The 21,518-nt window shown below is 47.2% G+C and overlaps 1 protein-coding gene across 2 annotated transcripts in view; it reads right to left on the minus strand.

Moving 5' to 3' along the window:
- Window positions 1–3,457: 3,457 nt before the first annotated feature.
- Window positions 3,458–21,518, minus strand: part of RDM1 (RAD52 motif containing 1) — a 589,841-nt gene continuing 571,780 nt past the window's right edge. For both annotated transcript variants that reach the window (XM_069634051.1, XM_069634052.1), the window contains one exon: window positions 3,458–5,696. Coding sequence is in view for 1 of the 2 variants with exons in the window: in XM_069634052.1 (XP_069490153.1) it covers window positions 5,661–5,696 (36 nt within the window). In the remaining variant the exon portion in view is untranslated. The remainder of the gene's footprint in view (window positions 5,697–21,518) is intronic.

A 21,518-nucleotide genomic window follows, 5' to 3' on the forward strand; every position in this document is an offset into this window, starting at 1 on the left:
ACAAAGAACCACGTGTTTGTTATATGTATCCGTTTAGATGGAGCTTCAACCCTTTCCTTGGCAGCCAAGATCCCTTGGTAGGTGCAACCACAGCCCCTAAGAGCAGGCAGATGGCAGTGGTTATAAATGATTTGCACCCGGGGAAGATAGTTCAGCCAAGACAAATTCTCTGCTCGCTGTTCCAGCCACTTGCAGCTTTTCCCTGGGTTTCGCCATTTTTTGTTTTTTGTTTTTAACGTGGGGAGGCAACAGGGAGCCTCTTCCTTGTTGCCCCTCCACCCCCAAAAAATAACCCCAACCACTTCCCCATTGCCTCCCTCTCCACTTACCTGCTGGATTGGATCCGTATGCTCCGGTCCCAGTGCTCTTCCTGTCTCGCAGCCGCCGCCATAGAAATGGATATGGCGGCGTCCATCTTTTTTCATTTGTTTGTTTTTTCCCCTCATGAGTTTGGCTGCGCAAGCGGCGCGAATCTCCTGAGAGAGGAAAAAAAAGCGATCCGCACCCCGGTTAAACCCCAAGGTTCGAATGGCTTTCAACACCGAAGTGGGAGGTGGTCATGGCCGGTAGCGGCCCATAGCCTTTGCCGAGCCCCAGCGCATGGCTGGATTTCTTTAGATCCTGTCAATGCAAGATACTGGGGCTGAGCTTCAGTCATTTCGATGGTAATTTCACGAACAAAAAGTCTGATTCCTGAGTTCTGGTAGGTTTCTTTGTGGCTCCTGGCAATGACACTTGGGGTATGGATGTGTCCAGGAGGGATTAGACCAAGTTTGATTCTCAACCAGGCACAGGTAGACCAGGAGAGAGTTGTTGTTATGCAGGTTGAGGCGTGTATGTGTGGTAGGGGTTAGAAGCTTTGCAGTCTTGTAGAAATCTCGCTTTACAGTTACACTGGGGTTAGTGAGGCTACTAGCAGACGCAAGGCTGTAATGCAGAGGTCTTCAAACTGTGGGGCGCACCCCCCCAGGTGGGCACGGCCGCATCCCAGGGGGGGTGCCAGAGCCCAGCATGAAATATAATTTTAAATTTGTTTTTAGAAAAAGATTGTTTTGTTTTTTTTAGATTGGAGGAAATGGGAAGGGGCAGCTCACATGGTCAGACTTGACCATAAAACGGTCTTAGGCACCAATGAAAAAATGGCCAGCAGTTGCAAATGGATATTCAGTCCTTTAGTCACAAACTGTTTGAATAGTACCCAAGGGGTTGTTTTTGTTCAAATGTAAACAAATTGTGATGTTTAAAGAATATTTATTCAGCAACAATGGTCAAAACTACTAGCTGCATAGTGAAGTAACTCCTCAAACTGGCCCGCATTGGCCATAAAAGTGGCCCATTTTGACTGGCCTACACTAGCATTTTTGGTACGGTCATCGCCCTATTGCTCTATAGGCCAGTCCAAGCCTGCCGGCTCATCCATAATGGGTGAGGGGGCGTCCACCCACTGGCCACCTCACCCATTACGGAGGAGCCGAGGAGCAAGCCCAGTGAAACACTGAGCATTCCCTCAGCTGCTTTTTCCAGCTGAGGGAGTGCTCCTGGGCTGGCTGAACTGTCAAAGGGAAACACTGTTTGCCTTTGAAAGTTCATTTCGCCAGCCGCACATGATCACTGAGCCATGCAACGCTGGGGGCGTTTTGCTTCGCCAGCCTTGCATAGCTCATTGGAAATGCTGGCTGGGGCACTGCATGCATGTATGTGCGAGGGGGTGCTCCTGTGCCTCCTCGCACATACGGGCAGAGCAACCTGGAGCGGGGTATTTTAGCAACCACCCGCAGGCCCCTGCAGAAGGTACGTTTATGGCGATTTATTTCTTATTTAAATGTGTCTGGATGTGTGTATGCTTGTGTTATGGGACTGTGGTGGGAGCAGGATGTGCAGCAGCACTGGGATAGTGGTGGGAGTAGGGTGGCGAGAGCCCAGGGTCTGTACTAGGAGTAGGGTGCGGTGACGGCACGCAAAAGTTCATAGCGATTTCTACATACTGTCCATCTGGCACTTTTGGGGGGGCCGGCCTTCCCAAACTTTGCTCAGGGGGGGCCCAGGCCAAAAAAAGTTTGAAGACCATGTGTAATGTGTATGGAGATCTGTGTACGTATTTAAAGGTGGGTAGAGGAACAGGAAAGTAGATTGGGTGGAGTCCTGGATTGACTATCAGAACATGGCCTTTCTTGGTTTTGTTCTTATGGCTGTTGTTGTTCCCATTCTCCATTCAGTGATTGCTTGTGGAGTGTGGAATGTCTTGAAGTTCAGTGTACAGGGGTGAAGGACATGACTGTGATGATGTGATATGAGAGGATTACAATCCCGAGTCTGATGGGGTGAGGGCTTGTAACTGACTACGCTGATTGCAGTGGTGCCTGGGCCTGCGCTCGGTGTTGTTGAGGTCTCGTGCCTGTGATAGATGTGTAGTTGGGACTGATTGAGCCCAACGTTGGAAATGCTCATGTCCAGAATTGGTCATCGGGTAAGATCTTTGCAGATCAAGCAAAATAGGTCTCCCGGATCCGGGAAAACAATGTTCTGTCCTTCAGCGGTTTTAAATTGTTCCGGTCTGCGAAAAATGTTAAATGCTTGGGAGGATTGCATTCTGCAAAACGTATTTAAGCAAGGTTTGTATGTTTAAAAGGTGTGCATCTTTTATGCATTGTGTGCAACATCATAGGAAATACTACTGTCCTGGGTTATTTTTCAGGTGTTAAAAATGAATCTCCTGAAATGTAAATGTTTATTTATGGAGGGCTTAGAAAAAATGTTGCGCGTTCGCTATCTCCTCCCACCCCCTGCTTGTGGGATCCCAGTTAAAGATGTCCATTTCCAGCACTTTCCATGCCTGCACAGTTGCGCTCAAGGAGTGTCATGGAATTCCTAGCCCCTAGTATACTGTGTGTTTAGACTGCTCCAACTGGGTTCAGTCATTCATCTCTATCTGCGCTATATTGTTGTCTAGTATTAAGCAGATTTAAGAAAGTCATGCATCCCATTTCATAGGTTGATTCGAGAAGAAGGACCGTCCTTCGTGATTCTGACTGAAGGGTAGGGTTGTTAGTGTACCAGCACGTTGATGCTGGATTGACACATTCATCGGTACATAACAAATTAACTTCTAGTGAGTGGATTCTGGCCCTGCAGAGAAAGGCACATTGGGTACTATATAGGGTTTGGAATTGTTTTCTGCATTTTACTGGGAGCCCGATGAGTATTCGGAGTGCTGGGATGGTGGGTTTCCATCAGGAGTTTTGCATTCTTGTGCACAGTTTAGCAGATATTCCGGAATGCCTAGAAAAAGACTGTTGGAATAATCCAGTTTTCAGAGTACTAGTTTGGTGGCTTTCGTGGTTCTATGTAGCCATGATGATGTAGTCAGGGGTCAACCAATTAGATCATTAAAAAAAAAAATACGATTTTGAAATGTCAATAAAAATACAAAAGGAAAAAAAAACATATACTCAACAAGTGGAGCACACACCGGGCACGAAGCAACGCTGTTTATGACAGCTGTGTAAGCACAAATCAAACAGAACAGTGGATAGGCTCTGATTGAAAAATTGTGAAATCTGATATATTACGAACAGTAAAGTACAATGGTCGGGAATCCATCGAAACACTTGGAATTCAGAGAGTTCACTTTTTCGATGTTTCACAGGGATTTCATTGGTTCATTGATGTCACCTCCTCAGAGTTATATGTTGGTTAGTGAAGCCTACTTGGAGAAAACAGTTGAACAGTTTCCCAACACATTACCTCCCCCTGTGATACCACATTTATTCACAGCCCACGGCGGAACAACTTGTAATTAATGGAGTAACATTTGTGCTGACTGCCGAAACTTTTATACACTGCCATTGGTCAGCACCATTCAGAACAGGGCACAAGACGCCCTGCAGCTGGTGGGAAAGGGGACATTCACATAATACCTGCTGGATGGTGACCTTCGCAAGCCCTGTTGTGGATACTGTGAAGGCTGACCACCACCGCAGAGCTCAGGAACATACCGTCTGATTGGTTCTCCCAAGAACATCACTCCAATACAGGTGTTAATTTCCCCAGTGTTAATTTCCTACAACCGCCTGCCGATGGGCATCAGCGGTCATGTGACTGGCACACTGGCTCAGATCCACTTGCCCTCTACCTTGTAGGGCGGCTAGTTTGGCTGACCACCTTGTAGTGACATCACCCAGTTCTAGCAGCGTTGGCTTACTTGTGATGAGCAGCTTGAGCTCCCACCATCCTTTTGTAGATCCCTGGAATACTGGTCATTTGCTTCAGATCAAGGTTTCCCTGGCCCAGCCAGCCCTGAGGGATTTCCCACTGTGTGTGCTTATGATGATGCTATTTTTGTCTCTCTCCCTTAGGTTAATCATAAGGGGATCCCTTGGGCTGTCTGTACATCCAATGCGTCATTACCCTTGACGTTCCCAGTGGGGCCTTTTTTACGGGGTGTCTTTGGCTTTGCATACCTGTGTCATTTAACTTGACGTTGCCCTCACTGTCCCCTTCTTTACTCTTTAAGTTGGTAGGTGTGCCACCGTGTCTGGGTCCGAGTTAGCACCTTTAATACATTCCCCCCTTTAATAGATCTTTCGATTGACATGTCTTTCCCTCTCATTCCTTCTCCCTTTTCCTTGCGCTCCCATACCCTTGTTACCCTGGTCATGTCCCCTTCCTCCTCATACCCATCTAAATATTCCCAAAGACCAGTATCTTTGTTCCATTATGTGAACATTCTCCCCATAATGCTTTGTAATTTTCCAAGTCTGGTGGGGGTGCTGTAAATATTATTTCTACTTCATTCTCACCTTCATTCATACTGGAGTGTTCCTCACCTAAAATCTCCTGAGCTCTATTTTCTGTAATGCCATTATGTAACTGTTCTTATGTTGTCGGCATTTACACCAATGTATGATCAAACGGCCAATACAGGTGGTGATGAGGATTGCAACAAGCGCAGGGACAGTTATCTTAAATACTGCTATGAGCTAGCTGGGTGCCTAGGCAAATAGTGAATCCAGCCAGGTTGCTGACGCAACGTCTTGTGTTTCCTTCACCATTCTCTCATATATTGGCCTTACTTCCTCTACTGCATCTGTGATTGTTCCATTTGCAACCTCATTAGCATGAATTGCGGTGCAGCATGTCCTGCCGATTTACAGCTCCCTCCGTTGCCATAATGAGATCCAAGATAAAACAGTTCTGGGGGGGTCATTAAATGTAGAGTTTGCAGTTCTTCATGCACCGCATTGAGTCCCTTTTCGGTTGCATTTGCCAGTTCAAGCAGTTCATAATGGGTTATCTGCAGCCATTTTGCATTGGCTGCAGCTTGTACCACAGGAAGCAGGAGAGAGGTAAAGAAAACTTCAGATGAGGCGGAATGTCCTCTAAGCTCATGGTGGATTGCGCTGATACGTAGTTGCTAAACCTTTTTCTTTAGTTTGTTTCTTTGAATTTCTGCTGGCCCTTTCTCTTTATGTATGGACAACTCATTGAGCGTTATCAAGTCTACGCGGGGCACAACCAAGGTGGGATTATGGAGGGTCACCAGTGCGCACACACACTTCCAGTCTGGCGGTAGCTGGGCAGATGCCCTTGTTCCACACACCCACCACGTGTCCATCACTGCTGAGGCCCCTTCTTGCAATGACGCAATGTCCATCGTCCTCCTACAACCGGTATTCATTCCCAGCATCAATGTTCCGCTGAAACAAAAAGAATACTGTGTGAGCGGTTTCATGTTTACTGGACGTGGGCTTTCGTTTATCCATGTTAAAGCATGTTCATAACTGTACATCCCACATCTATTTTTCTGCCCACCCTTTCTTCGAACCCCACAAGGCCTTCTGTGCAGCACTCTGACATTCCTCTTTCCCACTTCACATTGTGCAGCACTGAACACTGGATTTGCATCAAGGGTCTGGTGTTTCACCATGGCACATCATACCCCGTGGAGGTCTTACAGTATTCTCTTTTATGGGCAGTGAGCACCTGTTTTCCCTTTTGTCGCCTTTCTGTTACATATTCCAGAAACATGCGCTTGCTGTTGTCTTGCTGGGCCATACTTTCTAGTTGTATATAGTTGTCCTCGTATACCTGCTCCCCCTCATCAATCCATTGTACTTCTACTGAGTGTCCCTGGAACATACCCCTAGTCCTGCACAAGCCATATTAATCAGACATCCTCCTCTTCTGCTGCCACCTCTTGTGGTAAAAATTGTTTCAGCGTTCCTTTAAGGTGTGGGATGAGTGAGCACACACATCATGTACCTTTTGTACTCCCTTGCCCTCCTTCATTTCCCAGTACCATAAGTTTTCAGAGGCCAAGTCCACTCCCTCCCCAACAATACTGCATAATTCTGTTGGACCAGTTATAATTTTCTCATTGTTTGTCTCCATATCACCACCGGCTGGTGTGCCCAATTTATCCGTATGTGTTACATACCAGAAAAGGAGAAAACAACAAAAAACAAAAATACAGAACAATACAATTTTTTTATATTTGCCCCATTTTTTTCTTTTCCCCCACCCTCTCTTCTTTTTACTGTCCATCCTCTATCTCTTTTGTGGGTCTTCTGTAACATCTTATTATAGTACATAACATTAATTTAAGTACACCAATACTCCCCATCAAGTGATGCCTCCTCTTAACGATGTGCTGCTGGTGTCTCTGCAAATATCGGAATGGTGAATCAAACACGTCGTTCTTTAATCTACATTGCTGTGGGTGTTGAGAAGACCACTTCAAAAGGGCCACAGAACTGGGGGTCCTTCCACTTTCTCACTGTATTTCGTATCAGTATTCGATCTCCTGGATAGAGGGGCTGTGCTTGTGGGAATGGATTGCCTTGACGGGTGTGTGCACACTCTTCAATGTTGGTCGGCTCACTTGAAGATTACTTGAACTGGCGGGAGATGTAGCGAAGCACATTGGTCATCTCTATTAATTATTCTTTCATTTCATTGCCAAGGATTTCTGAGCTAGGGTTAGCATCCAAAATGTAATATGTGGGAGGGACAGGCGCATGCATTCTCCTTCTCATTAAAATCATGTGCGAAGTCAGGAAGTGAACCGCAGAAGCTCACTTTTGAAGGGCAAAAAGTGCAACAGGGAGACAAAACGGCCTGTTTTGGCACAAATTATTTGTTAGCTTTGCCAAGCGCTCTTTTGGTAAGCCATTCATTCTCTCCACAATACCATTCGCCTGCGGCCGGTACACTATGCAAAGTTTGTGCTTGATCCCTAGGAGATGCATTACCTCCTCAAAAAGATCGTTGGTGAAGTGTTGGCCATTATCTGACCTTATTTCCTCAAACACACCCCACCATGGAAATACGTCCCTCACTAATAACTTCACTGTGTATTTCACGACATTCTTTGCACAGGTTCCCGCCTCAAGCTAATGTGAAAATGGACAGACCACTACGATTGGTACCTATAGGATCATCATCTTTCTTGCATGTCAACATAATCGATATGCAAGTGCCAGAAGGGCCCTTCCGGCTGTGGTATTGTTCCCCACAATGTTTTTAAAGTGTGGCCAGTCAGGATTTTTTTGCAGACCATACAATTTCCCATTAACTCATTCACTCGCTCATGCAGGTTCAGCACGTACCACCCTTCAACCAGCTCTGCAGCTATGCTTTCTTTTGACATGTGGGTGGGGACATGCAGCTGTTCTACTGCCACATTTAACAAGGCTCTGGGCATCACAGGCTTCCCTGTGCTATTATGCTGCCAAATGAGGTCTGTTGATGACAGTGAGCACCCTTTCTTTATCCACAGTTCTTTTTCTTCATTTGGTACGTCTTCCTGTAATTGTATTATGTGGACCATAGGGATTCTGCTGAAGCTTTCCTCCCTTTCTCTTCCCTGTTAGTCTTCCTTTCTGCTGCCATAAGTGGCACCTTTTCCCCTTCCCTGGAGATCTCTGAACACCCCCTACCTCTGGTAAATGTAGTGCTGCTTTTGCCGCTCTGTCGGCCATTTCATTCCCCAGTGATATTCTGTCCTGTTTCCCTGTGTGGGTGACGCATCTGATTATTTCCACCTCCACTGGAACTTTTAGGGCCTAAATTAGTTCCTTAAGTAGTTCTGCATATTGTCGCTTCTTCTGAATCCCCATCTTCTCACTTTACCAGTCCGTTATTAATGGTTCACGTGATGTAGGCGGAGTCAGAAAAGATGTTTGTTGCATGTCCTTCCATCATGTTGGCTGCTCTTATCATTGCCACTAATTCTGCTGCAAGTGCTGAATAGTGTGAAGGTAGTCATTGTTGAGATGCTATTATGTATTCTGTGTTTATGTAACATACCACTGCTGTACCCGTATGTCTCTGTCCCGTCTCTGGGTCTGTACTGGATGACCTGTCAATATAGACCATGTCCGCCCCTGCTATCTCTTCTTCTTTTACCTGTGTGTTTCCTTCCATCCTGTCCATATGTGCTGCACAATCATTTATGTAATCCCCTTCCTGTATTGGTTCTGCTAGGTAGATTGCAGGGTTTACACTTCAGCACTCACCATCTCTATGACTGGGTTTGTTAATATGACCTCATACCCCGGTGATCTTTGGGTTGTTAGTGTACTTTTTTGAATTCTTGAGAATGGAGAATAATGAGTGTTCAACACACAGTAATGCGGGACACCCCATGTTGATAGATGCATTCTCAATTGCAAACGCTGCAGCTGCTAGCACTTGTTCGCTGGAGAAATGTCCTTGCATTATTGGGTCTAGGCTTTCACTGTAATAAGCAAGTGACTGGTGTCCCTGTGGCTTCTTTTGTGTGTGGACAGCTGTCATCACTGAGCCATCAGAATGTGAGAACAAACAGAAATGTTTGCTGTAATTTGGGGTAGCTAATACTGGTACATGTGCCAGTGCGTCCTTTAGTTCTGTGAAACTTTAATTCATCTCAGATGTCCATCTTCTCTTTTTGTGCTTCTTTAAGGCCCTGCAATAAGGGTTTAGTAAATGTGGCATAATCAAACACCCATGCCATGCCGTAATTGCATAGACCTAGAAACCTCTGTATCTCGCTGTTCACGGACGGGAGGTAGAGTGAATTGCATCTGTCCTATCGGTTGTTATTCTACACGCTTCAATGGATATTATTTGCCCCGGGTACACAACCTCTTCTAGGCAATACAGTAATTTTGCCTTATCCACTGTATACCCTTTCTCTGCGAGTAGTGACAAAACATGCACTGAGTCTGTTTTACACTCTTCTTCTGTCTCACTGCATATCAGCTTATCGTCAACATACTTTGTATTATCCTATTGAACATACTGGCCGATTCACAGTACCCTTGGGGCAAACGAGTGTGCTCAAATTTAGTTCACCGATATGTGAAGGTGGTCAAATATCTTGAGTCTGGGTGCAAGGGTTTAGAAAAGAAGGCATTCTTCAAGTCAAGTCATTTACCGTGAAGTACTTCGCCTTCGCCGGGATACTGCACACTATAGTGGCAGGGTTCGGAACTACAGGGAATTCTGCTTCCACCACTTCATTTATGTGAAGTAAATCCTGGTTTAAATGCCACAACCCACCCATAGGTAGCCATATTACATGATGATGTGGACGTCTGAATTATGCCTTGCTGCCATAATGTGCGCAAAGTGGAGTATATCCCTTCATCTGTTTCTCTGGTCAATGGGTATTGTTTTACCCGGGACAGCAATGCCCCTTGCTTCAGTTTTATTTTCACTGCCCTAATCCCTTTGAGTACCCTACACCGTGGGGCCCCTTAGTCAACAACTCCTCTGGTATCCTTTTGAGATCTTCCTCTATGTTTTTGTTTTTCCGCTTCACTAACTGTCAGGATGGACACCATTTTTCCCAGTACCTAAACTGGGCAAGGTATCTGTATCTGGAACATCATTTCTCCATCCTCCTCACCATCGGTCGAACAACTGTTGTTCTGAAACTCCTGTAAATGTCAATGTGGGATCAATGCAGAGCACTGTTCGCCATTCCATGCTGACATCTGTTCCCCACAAAATCACCATGCCTTTGCGTATTACCACTTCCTCCAGTTGCAACACCACTGATTCTCCTTTAAGTCATCCTTCTGGTACTGTGGGCTGAATAGGAATTCCAAAGCCAGTCGGCAACACCTTGCCTTGCATTCCCGGGACCCATCCTAGCAGAATCTCAAACCAGTACAGGACAATGCTGTGGTACAGACGCTGTGCTTGCAAGGTGCTTTGCACTTGTGCTCCCAAGAGAAGAGCTGCTGCACAGGCTATTAAATGCCTGGCATGGAACACAGCATCCCTTTCTCTGTGAATGATATGGTTGCATTGGAGTACAGTAAGGGAGCTACGAGGTGTTGTGCCACTATGGTCAATGGCAAATCTTTTGTTACTGGAACCATGACCACCGCCCCAGAGAAGCCCTGGGTATTGATCACCTTGTTAGATAATGGGAACCCCCCTCCCTGATGCAAAATTTGGTGGCTGCTTTATCTATCAGAAATAACAACACTCTGGGCCTCATTACGACAATAAAGGTAGCCATGCCGCTATTTGCGGCATGGCTACCCCCATAGGGGTTCCGGGTTCCCTGAATGGGGAAATACCAGGCCATTCCGACCTTGGAGGGCCCGGTATTTTCCCATTCAGGGAACCCAGACCCGGTACATCCCCATTCCCATTTGAGCCCCCATAGGGCTCAATGGGAATGGAGAGGATGCAAACAACGGGCCCGTTGATGACGGGCCCATTAATTGCATACTGGTCTGCTCGCGGGACCGGCTAAGGACCCCTGGTTTTACCAGGTGTCCTTAGAGGGTCCCACGAGGAGACCTCGTAATGGGGCGGTAGAGGGATAACAGGGCCGGCATCCCTACCGGCCGCATTAGCCCTCTACCGCATACATCGTAATGAGGCCCTCTGTGTCCTATTTTTACTGCTACCCGAGTTCCTCTTTGGGGTCATCAGTAACTGTGAGAATTGGACACGCTCAGACTTTCCGGGGACCGCCTATTGCTGTGTGTCATTTGGGGGGAAGGGGAAAAGATTTCCTCCTACAACGCTGACCCCCGTGTAAGGTGGCACCACATTATGTACTAGCAATACTATGGTTCCGGCCCACCACTGCGGGTGGCTCAACCATCACTGGGACCATTATCCCGCTGTTGGCTGTCCCCCCTTATGTCTGCACCCCTCCCAGCTGCGCAGGCATCTGTGCTGATTGTGACAGCCCTGGAAGTGTCTGCATCTGCTGCCACTAGGGCTGCACTGCTCCAAGCCCCTGTTGTTGCGCCATTTGGATTACCTGTGCCTGATGCACAAGTGTGCTCCAAGTGTCCCATGCTCTAGCATATGTAGCATGGTCCAAAGACCCTGTACCCTCTTCCTCTATACCCCCCCTCTTCCTCATTGTGGGTACCCTTTTCCCATAGGAAAATATCCCTCATGCATTTAATTCCCCTGTGGCGTGTTCCCCAGTGTGGTATATACAGTGGCTGCATGTACCCTCCTTCTTGCAGCATGTGTCCTACGGTAAACCCTCCCTGTGGTACTGGTACCACTGTGGCAGAATCTGTCACTAGCAGTTGCTCCTTACATGGGGTATTTGGCCAGTTTCTTTTGGACCAATTTGTTTTCTGCCTTTGTGGCATTCTCGGCTGCCTGTCTCTTGCTTTCCTGCTTCCTCTCACACTGATGTACCATTGTTGCCTGTATTTCGGGCCAGCCCTTAGCTTCAATACCGACTATCTTGTCCAAGGAAGCCTGTACTTCTATTCGCAGCCCTTTTATTAGTATGTGATAGAACAATTGTATGCATTCGTCCCAGGACCTTTGTGTCTCTTGGGTCCATAAATTCTGAAATCGCTTTATATAATGATGATCAAACAAAATCGTATTCAGCAGTTGGAGCCATAAAAGCATAAAACAATACATTTCATAATACAACTTCACCAGTCATAATTCTATTTCCCAAAGTTCATCATAAACTATCATAGTTAAATAATTTTAAAATCCCACAGTTATGAATACAAAACATACTACAACATGATGGATCTATTTAAAAAAATCTATTCACAAAGTTTTATCGGACAGCCCAAAATCCAGCTACCAGGCGTTAATCATGTCTCCCAGCGCATTCAAGTCACAGCATTCTGGCTACTTTGACCTTAATAGCCAGGCTCATTGTAAATATATTGATACCGCAAACATTGCAACCGGGTCCCTGGTATTTAAGAAGAGTTCCATGGCTTTTTGAGGCCACCGCACATTCCTGAGTTTAAACAGCGGTACCAAACACTGCCATCTCAGATCACTAAATCTACTGCAAAACAGTATAAAGTGCACAATCGATTCATTAACCGCCCCACAAGCTTTGCATTCTGTGCTGTTCCTCTCATTACATCCATGTCACGCACTCCACTCCCTCTGGGGGTCCCATTCCTCATCCCCGTGCCCCGAACACCCCTCGCCCTCTTGCCCGGTTCCGGGACTCACAGGTTGTCTCTTCGCCCCAGTTGCCACGGCGCCGACTGCCACAAAGCTTGGGTCGGCATGCTCTTTGCACGTGGAGACGTCGACCTCCCTGGCGTCTTCTGTGGCGGCTGCTAGACCGACTTCTTCCGACTCACATGACCACCGCCTTCAGCTCACGTGTTTCTGGACTACACTCACGTGATGCGCTCGTGGGTCATGTGACTGGGAGGAATTAGCAGCGCCAGTATTTAAACGGCTCTGTTGCGGGGCTTTGGTGCTTCACAGCTGTTTCTTCGGATTCCTGTACGGCGCTACATACCTTTTGTTTCACCCCTTTTGGATCTTGACCTCGGATTTGATTCACGGACTGGCAACGGATAACCCTTGGCTTTGATACTTGCTTTTGGATCATTATTACGACCACGGACTGCTTCACAAACTCCTTCTACGTTCCGCCCTGCTTGTGCGGATTCTGGCATCAGGTGGGCCTGGCACTTGCAACCTTGCTGGGATACTTACATTCTGGAAGAACAGCTTTGCTGGGTCTCGGAACCTTCCCATACGTTAAACCGCCACTCCACAGACACCTTTTGGTAAGACCGTTCCACTTACTTGTTGATTGGTTGTTGATACTGTTTTGGCTTGACACTTAACCGGTGTTTCCTTTACAGTGGTTGGGGGTTCCACGAGTACCGCAGTTCCGGAAAGAACATCTCCCACCTGTGGCCTCAAAGGCGGCACAGAGAGTGACTCTGATTCTCTCTGTGCGGCACTTGTGGACAGAGGACTCTTCGGCTACACGACAGTCAAGACACAACAATCCAGCAGTAAAGGAAGCTACCTTCAAAATGTTGATGTGCAGCTGTATGTACATTGAGCGGGCGTATCCTGGGCTGACGTTATCAAGGTACTCTTCAAACCCATATGAGCATTTATGTGTTAAATACATTCGTCCTGTACTCAGGACCATACAATCCTGCTTCATCTGGTTTAGCACCATTTCCTGGTAAGCTGGCTTCACCACCGTCTTGTATCCTGCTGTTATGCTATGAGGTATCTCCCATAGCACGGTCAAACCCAATTTGCGGAGCTCTAGATGGACAAACCTGAACCAGGGAAGGGAGCGAGCCCACCACCCCAGGGTTAGAAAGCTAGTTAGGGCCTGACAGTAGGGTGCTAGATGTTCCTTTGACCAGATCCTAACCCAGTACAACACTGGTTTTATGGACAGGACCCCTGCAATAGCGGGCCAGTTGCACTCCATGCTAGGACTAGCTAGGGGATCCCCTTGGTTGCATCAGGATCGCCCTAAGGAAATCATTCTCCGAGACATCGAGGGGTGGGGCCCTTAGGTGACCACACAACTCTTCTCCATATAGGGCTGCCGGCAGAGACTGCGCCCTGTAAAGTTCCATGACAGGTAATATTGCCCCTCTACCATGGATGCTAAAGAATTTCCGCAAAACCCCACAGTATTTATCCAATGTCACTGCAGCCGTACAGTGTTGGTTCAATGATTGGACACTCTCTGAGAACCGAATACCTAGGCAGTCATACATAACAACTTGCTCTAAGGTCTTACGTTCGCACTCAAAGCTCAACGTGACCCTCCTAGACAGAATATGCCTGAAGGCCAATGCTTTTATTTTATCACTGTTGAGCTCCAACTTAAGGCACTTACACTTCCTTGTGAAAACAGCAAATGTTTTCTTAATGCCCATTGGTCTAGTCGACAAGCTCACTGCGTTGTCTGCAAAGAACAAAGCGGGTATCCTGTGCAGGCCAAGCTTAGTGGGATAACGGCAGTCCATCAAAAGTTCCCCAATAATTTCTTCGATATAGAGGGAAAATAGCAAGGGGGCTAACGCACACCCCTGCCAGATCCCCTTCGTGATGGGAAAAGATTTGCTTAGCGCCCCTCCCAAACCCCACTTCAATGAAGCCCTGTTGCCAGTATATAAGGCACAGATACTTTCAATAAGCCTCATTGGTACCCTCTTCCTGGCCATTACTTCCCAAAATAGCTGCTGTGGAACACAATCAAAAGCAGTTCAAAGATCCATGAATATTGCGTAGATTCTGGTTTTGTTAAGTAGGACATATTTTGACAGGATGAGGCTCAATCTAAACCCTTGGTCTATTGTACTGGTGCCCTTACGAACACCTGCCTGGAGATCGCTTTATATATTCTGCTGGGTCATCGTCATCTTTCATTTTATGTGCCATTACTGTCCCCAGGTCACAGCTGTCTGGATGCACACTTCTTAGAACCTCCCAGACATGTACCCGACAATTGTTAAACGTAGCTCCATCATGAGTATTGGTGCTCAATTTCGCCAGTTTATAGCCGGCCTGGTTCCATATTTTGTCTGCCTGTTCTCCTATGATTTCGGCAATTACACTTTTCACATCCCCTATGGCCAGAGTCACTCCTGCTGTCTTTTTCTCAAGCACCTGTATCCATTTACTGGCCCCAGCTATGAGGGACGGCAAGCTACATATTAGGTTGTCCCGGTCCATTGTTTGCCATGGCACATAATAGGCTACCCGGCTACCTTTCTGTAAAAATGGCATTACCTGTGTCTAAGGCCTGTGTCGACCCTTGGGGTAAATGAGTGTGATTGAATCTAGTTCCACGATATGTGAAGGTGGTCAAATATCTTGAGTCTGGGTCCAAGGGAATGGAAAAGAAGGCATTCTTCAAGTCAAGTCATTTACCTGTCTGGTTTCTTGTGTTAACTCAATTTTTACCTTCCCTGTCCTGCTACGTAAGGAGGTGGACCAATCCCTGTCACAACCATCACTGTCCTGTGGTTTCCGCTCTTTTTCCCCCTTCTCCTTAGTTTGCTGGTGTCCATTTGTCACTATCCCCGTCACTCCATTTGTCTCCCAATAACCTTTTGTTGCATCATCCTCAGCCCCCTCGTCATCGTTTATGTCTCCTCCTCTTCTTCCTCCCCATCTAATTTAAATTGTATTCTTCATGATAACCATTCCCCCTCATCTCCCCTGCTCTTCCTCCTCACTTCCTTCTCTATCCCCCGTTCCGCATCACTAAATAACGCATCCTCCTGTTGGCGCGTATTGTTTTCAGTATCTGCTACATATTTTCTTTTGCCCCGCGTGTGCATCTCCTCCCTTTGTGCTTCTTTCTCTTTTTCCCTTATTGTTTTCCCCTGGTCTCCCTTTGCAGTTTCCGATGAGGATTAGTGTACCCAGGGGCTAGTCGAAAGGTGGTATATAACCCATTTGGTGGGGGCAGTGAGCTCGGTCCGTTCCCCCACACTGTCTTCTCTACTTCTTTCTTTAATTCTTCCCCTTTTGTTTCCTTGTATAATTTCCAGAGACCCAATTTGTTTGGTCTGCTTTTTAGCTTAGAGCCTTTATATTTTGTCACTAGATGCAAGAACGTGTTCTCTATTATCTTGCTGTCAAATGTGCCTTCCCCTGGCCTTGCATGGAAACACTGACCTACAGTCTCCTGTGCCCAGTGGAAATTGTATTTTAATAGTAGATCACGTACTGGGGCAGTTTACGGCACATATGGTCTAGGGGGCTGTCCATATAATCCATGAAGTCTCTTCTTTTTATTCCACTACCCAGTGGTCCCTCCCACCCCTGTTCTCCCAACTCTTCCCCTTTTAATTCAGAATCACACCTCTCAACGTTCACTCTGGCCCTCACCACAGGCCCAACCGCTGATTCAATATTAATACTCGACAGCCCTCTCCACAGGCTCACCGCTCTCTATGTTAGTGCAAGAGTGCCCAGTGTCTATCCATGCACCACTGGCACACTCCTGTCCAATGGAGTTTGCCACATACTACGCACCTCTCCTGCTCTACCGCAGGCATGCCCACTCCTGCGTCCACTTTCTTTGGGGTGGTAAGCACTAATATCTACAATATTATGGTTGATCCTCCTCCCGTCTCCTGAGGATATTCTATACACCATAAAGAAAACTATCCCTCCCTCTCCGTAGGCAAGCACCACTTTGCAGCGTCTTCTTGCACAGTCATACCCATGTCCTAGATACTCTCGAGTCCTCTCGGCACTGAGCCTCCAGCTTGGGCTCACCCCTGCCACTGAGCATGGGACAGCACTCGGGACCAGGCAGACCTTTGCGAACTCTGCATCTACAGGGCCTTCTTAGTGATGCGCGGTAATCAAATCTGCAGTCACCGGCCCACGACCCCAAGAGCACAGCCTGGATACCCTAAGCAGGCCGGGGAGCACTGAGAGATCTCACTGGGGCCTACAAAAATTTAGTCAGGGGTCCACCAATTAGATCATGAAAAAAAACATGTTCTAAAAAAGTGGAGCACACTTCGGGCAAGAAGCAACGCTGTTCATTACAGCTGGATAAGCACGAATGGAACAGAACAGTGGATAGGCTCTGGTCAAAAAGGCTGATATCTGAATGTATTACGAACAGTAGTTTTATACCAGAAAGTACAATGGTCTGAAATCCATCGAAGCAATTGAGAGTTAACTTTTTCAATGTTTCACGAGGATTTCATTGGTTCATTGATGTAAAGGCCTCAAAGTTATGCATTGGTTAGTGAATTGAACAATTTCCCAACACATTACCTCCCTATGTGGTACCACATTTATTCATAGCCCACCCCTGAACAACTTGTAATTAATGAAGTAACACTTGTGCTGACCACCGAACTTTAATACACTGCCATTGGTCAGCACCATTCAGAACGGGACACGAGACACCCTTCAGCTGGTGGGAAAAGGGACAATCACACAATACCTGCTGAATGGTGACCTTCACAAGCCCTGTGGCAGATACTGTGAAGGCTGACCACCTCCCCAGAACTCAGGAACCTACCATCTGATTGGTTCTCCCAGGAACGCCACTCCGTCCAGTGTTCCTTTCCCATAACAGCCAGCTGATGGGCATCGACTGTCATGTAACCAGCTGTAAGGAAGGCATGGCATCAATAGTAAGACAGACACAAGGGACCACAGTTCAAGAGTGTTTATTGAACTTCAAAAAGGGTATGTAGGCGTCTATCTAAACTTAAATCTGCAGATGGGAGCAAACTACGACCATCAAATAATAATAACGCAGTCCTAGTGGTGTCTTGTCAAAATACAAAAAAAAAACGATTGCAATCCTTACCTCTAAATACAAAATAGTGCGGGGAATAATGTTATGAAAGAAAGAAAAAAGTGTTAAAAATGATATGTCAGGTTTTCAGGCCGTTTGCCTCCTTTCCCCACATTTTCAGCATGGTCTCAAGCGTAGCAAAGTCTCTGGCTACTCTAGCACAAGGTTACAGTTCAACCATCAGCATCAGGCCTTTCGGAGCGCAAATCTCCTTGCTTCTCAAAGTCTATTCTCTCAAAGGGACTGATGCAACCAAATAAACAACCAGTTCTTTTTCCTCTTCAGATTTTCACAAGTATTCACATTGGGTGAGTTTTGCACAGGCTTCTCTCTGCCAGGGTCGAGGCTGTCTTTCGCCTTTCACTTTATCACACAATGTTTGAAAGTTATTCTTTTTCAGGTGACTCACAGTTCACCCCGGATCCCGCTCAGATCCCTTCAACACAATTAGTCTCCCAAAGCCGGGCTCAGACCAATGTCAATTGTACATCAAGTATCGAAGACTTTCGAATGTGCACAGGGTTTGGCTTGCCCTATTGCAGGACATCTTCGATTTCACGATTCTCTTTCTTTTAACGTTCATAACCTTTCGGTTGGATGCCTAACAGAGACGTTCGAATGAACACCAACGTGATGCCGGACCACTCTGTCTATCGTATTGTATTTGAGCTTCAAGGTTCATTCACTCATCTGCTGTCTTAATAATCTTCTTTATACAATGTTGCTGATTGCAACCTTAGTTTCTACACAGATTGGTCTGGTATCAGTCTCCCCAACTCACTGGCTGTGCTGACTTCACTGGTGCTGCTTTGTTGTAGGAGGCAAGGACAGTAGCAAGGTGGCAAACGCTTCTCCCAGCCTTGGCATTCAATGCGGGAGAGCTCTGGGTACCTCCGACACACAATGCAGGATTCTTCAGCTTTAATTCCAGGTCTTATATTTCCTATTCCTGAAGACTCATGAAAGATGTAGTCTTTCGGTTAAAAAGGTCAAGGGCACTTCCCTCCTTGCAATCCTCTTCGATCTTGCAGTCTTCCGCCTCGTATTAAACCACCATCATGGAACTACTGCTTCCTTGTGTGCTTTGCCTCGCTCAGAGTGTACTTTCGTGTTCTGCCTTTTATCCGTGTGAAGACGTGTAATGGAAGTCAGGTGTGTGTAATGATCTGTACTTGCCTGACCATTGTATTGAGACATGTCAGGTATAATGCGCAGGTGTTAGGTCCGTTTTTGCTCACAGTAAGTTGTCCATGGGAAAGTGTTTGTGTCAGAAAAGGGGTGGTGTTGAGTCCCTATGTATCCTACCTGGTAAAATGGGGTGAAGCTGTTACAGGGAAGGCAATACCGCGTCTCGCCATCCGGTGTCCCACTTCCACTCCCCAAAGACCCCTCATCCAGGTGATCTTCCCGCATTGGTCCACTTCCAGGAACTGGATCCAAAAGCGATGGCTGTGTATTGGCCACCTGGATGACAGATCCCTGGGGACTAGCAGCTGAGAAACCTTTAGGTTCCTCACACTGGCACACTGGTTCAAATCCACTTCCCCTCTACCTTGCAGGGTGGCTAGTTTGGCTGACCGCCCTGTAGTGAGATCATCCAGTTCTAGCTGCATCGGTTTACTCGTGATGAGCAGCTTGAGCCCCTGCTCCCCTTTCATATATCCCTGACATACTGGTCATGTGCTTCAGATCGAGGTTTCCCAGGACCAGCCCAGCTTGCCCTGAGAGATGTCCCACTGTGTGGACTTATGATGAAGCTATTTGTGTCCCTCCCCTTTTTATGCTAATTATAAGGTGGTCCCTTGGGCTGTCTGTACACCCAATGTTTCATTACCCTTGCTGTTCCCAGTGGGGCCCTTTTTATAGGGCGCCTGTGGCTTAGAATACCTGTGACATTTACCCTGCAGTTGCCCCACCACCCCCCTTCTTTAGTCTCAAAGGTGGTAGATATGCCCCTGCTGTCTGGCACTGAGTTAGCACCTTAACTACAATGTGATGGGCCTCATTTGAAAGAAGCAGCTTTGGGCGAAGCTTCCAGTTTCTTTTGTTCAATTTATGTTTTTGGATTAGAATGTTTAAATGCTGCATATCTGGAGTTCTGTTTCAGTTGGATTGAGTTTTAGTCAGTTGGTCGTCATCCATGCATCGATTTGTGAGAAGCAGCTGTCAAGGTCGATATTTTGGGTGGTGCGGGATAGATCGGAATCAGGAGACGGGCAGGGTGATATCTGGATTAGATGTTTATTATAAATCACCAGGCCTAACTTTAGATTCAGGAAAACATAAAACAGTGCTTGTAAGGATGACTTACAAAACAAGAAAAGTCCTCAGTCCAGAATCATATGCTAACCTGAGTTCTGTCCCTACCACTACACATGAAAAATATGAATTTAGCAAAAGTACATTTGGGACCCTGGCCCAGGAAAAAGAAAGGTGGCTGATTGTTTAGCCCCACCCTTGTGTAGCTTTCTCAACAGGGGCTCCACACCCGAGGCCCAGTCCAAGCAAGTACACTGAGTGTCTCTACAATTCATTCTCTCCTTGATCCAGTTCAAGTAAGCATAATAAATATTTCTTACCCTCTTTTTCAAATGGGGAATCCCTGCTGCTGTCCCCACTCAGAATGTTCTCCTTGCATTCCCTACCATGAATAAAACTCTTGGGGTTTTCTCCATTTTAGCAGTTCCTGGTCTTTACCCCACTTTGGGGTCTTGTTCCTCTCACCCCACCTTCGGGTCTCACTTTTCTCACCCCGTCTTGGGGTCTGGCTTCTCTCGCCCTGCCTTGCAGACAGGTTTCTCTCACCGTGCCTTGGAGTCTGGTTTCTCTCATCCCAGCTTGGGGTCTGGTTTCTCTCACCCCACCTTGGGGCCTTTAGTCCCTCACCCTGCCTGAAGGTCTGGTTTCTCTCTCCCCGTCTGGGGCCTCGCATCTCTGAACCCACCTTGGGGGCTGGTTTCCCCTCTATTCACCTGGTGGTCTTGTTTTTCGCTCCCCACCTCAGGGTCTGGTTTCTCTCACCCTGCCTTAGGGTCTGGTTTCTCTTTTCAACTTGTCTCACTCTGCCTTGGGTTCTGGTTTCTCTCTACCCACCCAGGTTTCTCTCTACCAAACTTGGGGTCTTGTTTCTCTCATTCTGCCTTTGGGTCTGGTTTCTCTCACCCTGCCTTGGGTTCTGGTTTCTCTCTACCCACTCTGGTTTCTCTCATCCAACCTTGGGGTCTTGTTTCTCTCATTCTGCCTTTGGGTCTGGTTTCTCTCATCCTGGCTTGGGGTCTGGTTTCCGTCAAGGCCACCTTGGGTTTAGAGTTTGGTTTTTCTCTCTTTGCCTTGTGGTCTGGTTTCTCTCACCCCACCATGGGGTCTTACGTCCCTCAGCCTGCCATAAGGTCTGATTTCTCCCTCCCTGCCTGGGGTTTCACTTCTCTGAACCCACCTTCGCGGGCTGGATTCCCACTCTTCGCCTTGGGGTCTGGTTTCTCTCTATCAGGGGGTCTGGTTTCCCTCTTCCACCCGGGGATCTGGTTTCTCTCAATGTGCCTTAGTGTCTGGTTTCTCATTCCCTGCCTGGGGGTCTCACTTCTCTCAACCTGCCTTGGGTTCCGGTTTCCCTCTCCCCACCCTGGGGTCAGGTTTCTCTCACTCTGCCTTGGGGTCTAGTTTTTCTCTTCCCGCCTGGAAGTCATCCCACCTTCGGGTCTGGTTCCTCTCACCCTGACTTGGGTTCTGGTTTTTCTCTCCCCTCCTTGGGGTCGGGCTTCTCTCTCCCTGCCTTTGGGGTGGGGTCTCTCTTACCTTGGGCTCTTGTTTGGGCCTTTCTACTCTCCTTCCAGTTCCCCAGAGCCACTGCATATCTCGAATCTCCGAGCGGTGGCTCCTCAGTAGAGTCAGTGAGTTTGGCCGACATGACACCATCCCTTTGGCTTACCCACAGTGTTCTGCATCGGGCAGAGCT

The sequence above is a fragment of the Ambystoma mexicanum genome, chromosome 13 (assembly GCF_040938575.1).
Source record: "Ambystoma mexicanum isolate Mex_15411 chromosome 13, UKY_AmexF1_1, whole genome shotgun sequence".
In the NCBI taxonomy this organism is placed as follows: domain Eukaryota; kingdom Metazoa; phylum Chordata; class Amphibia; order Caudata; family Ambystomatidae; genus Ambystoma; species Ambystoma mexicanum.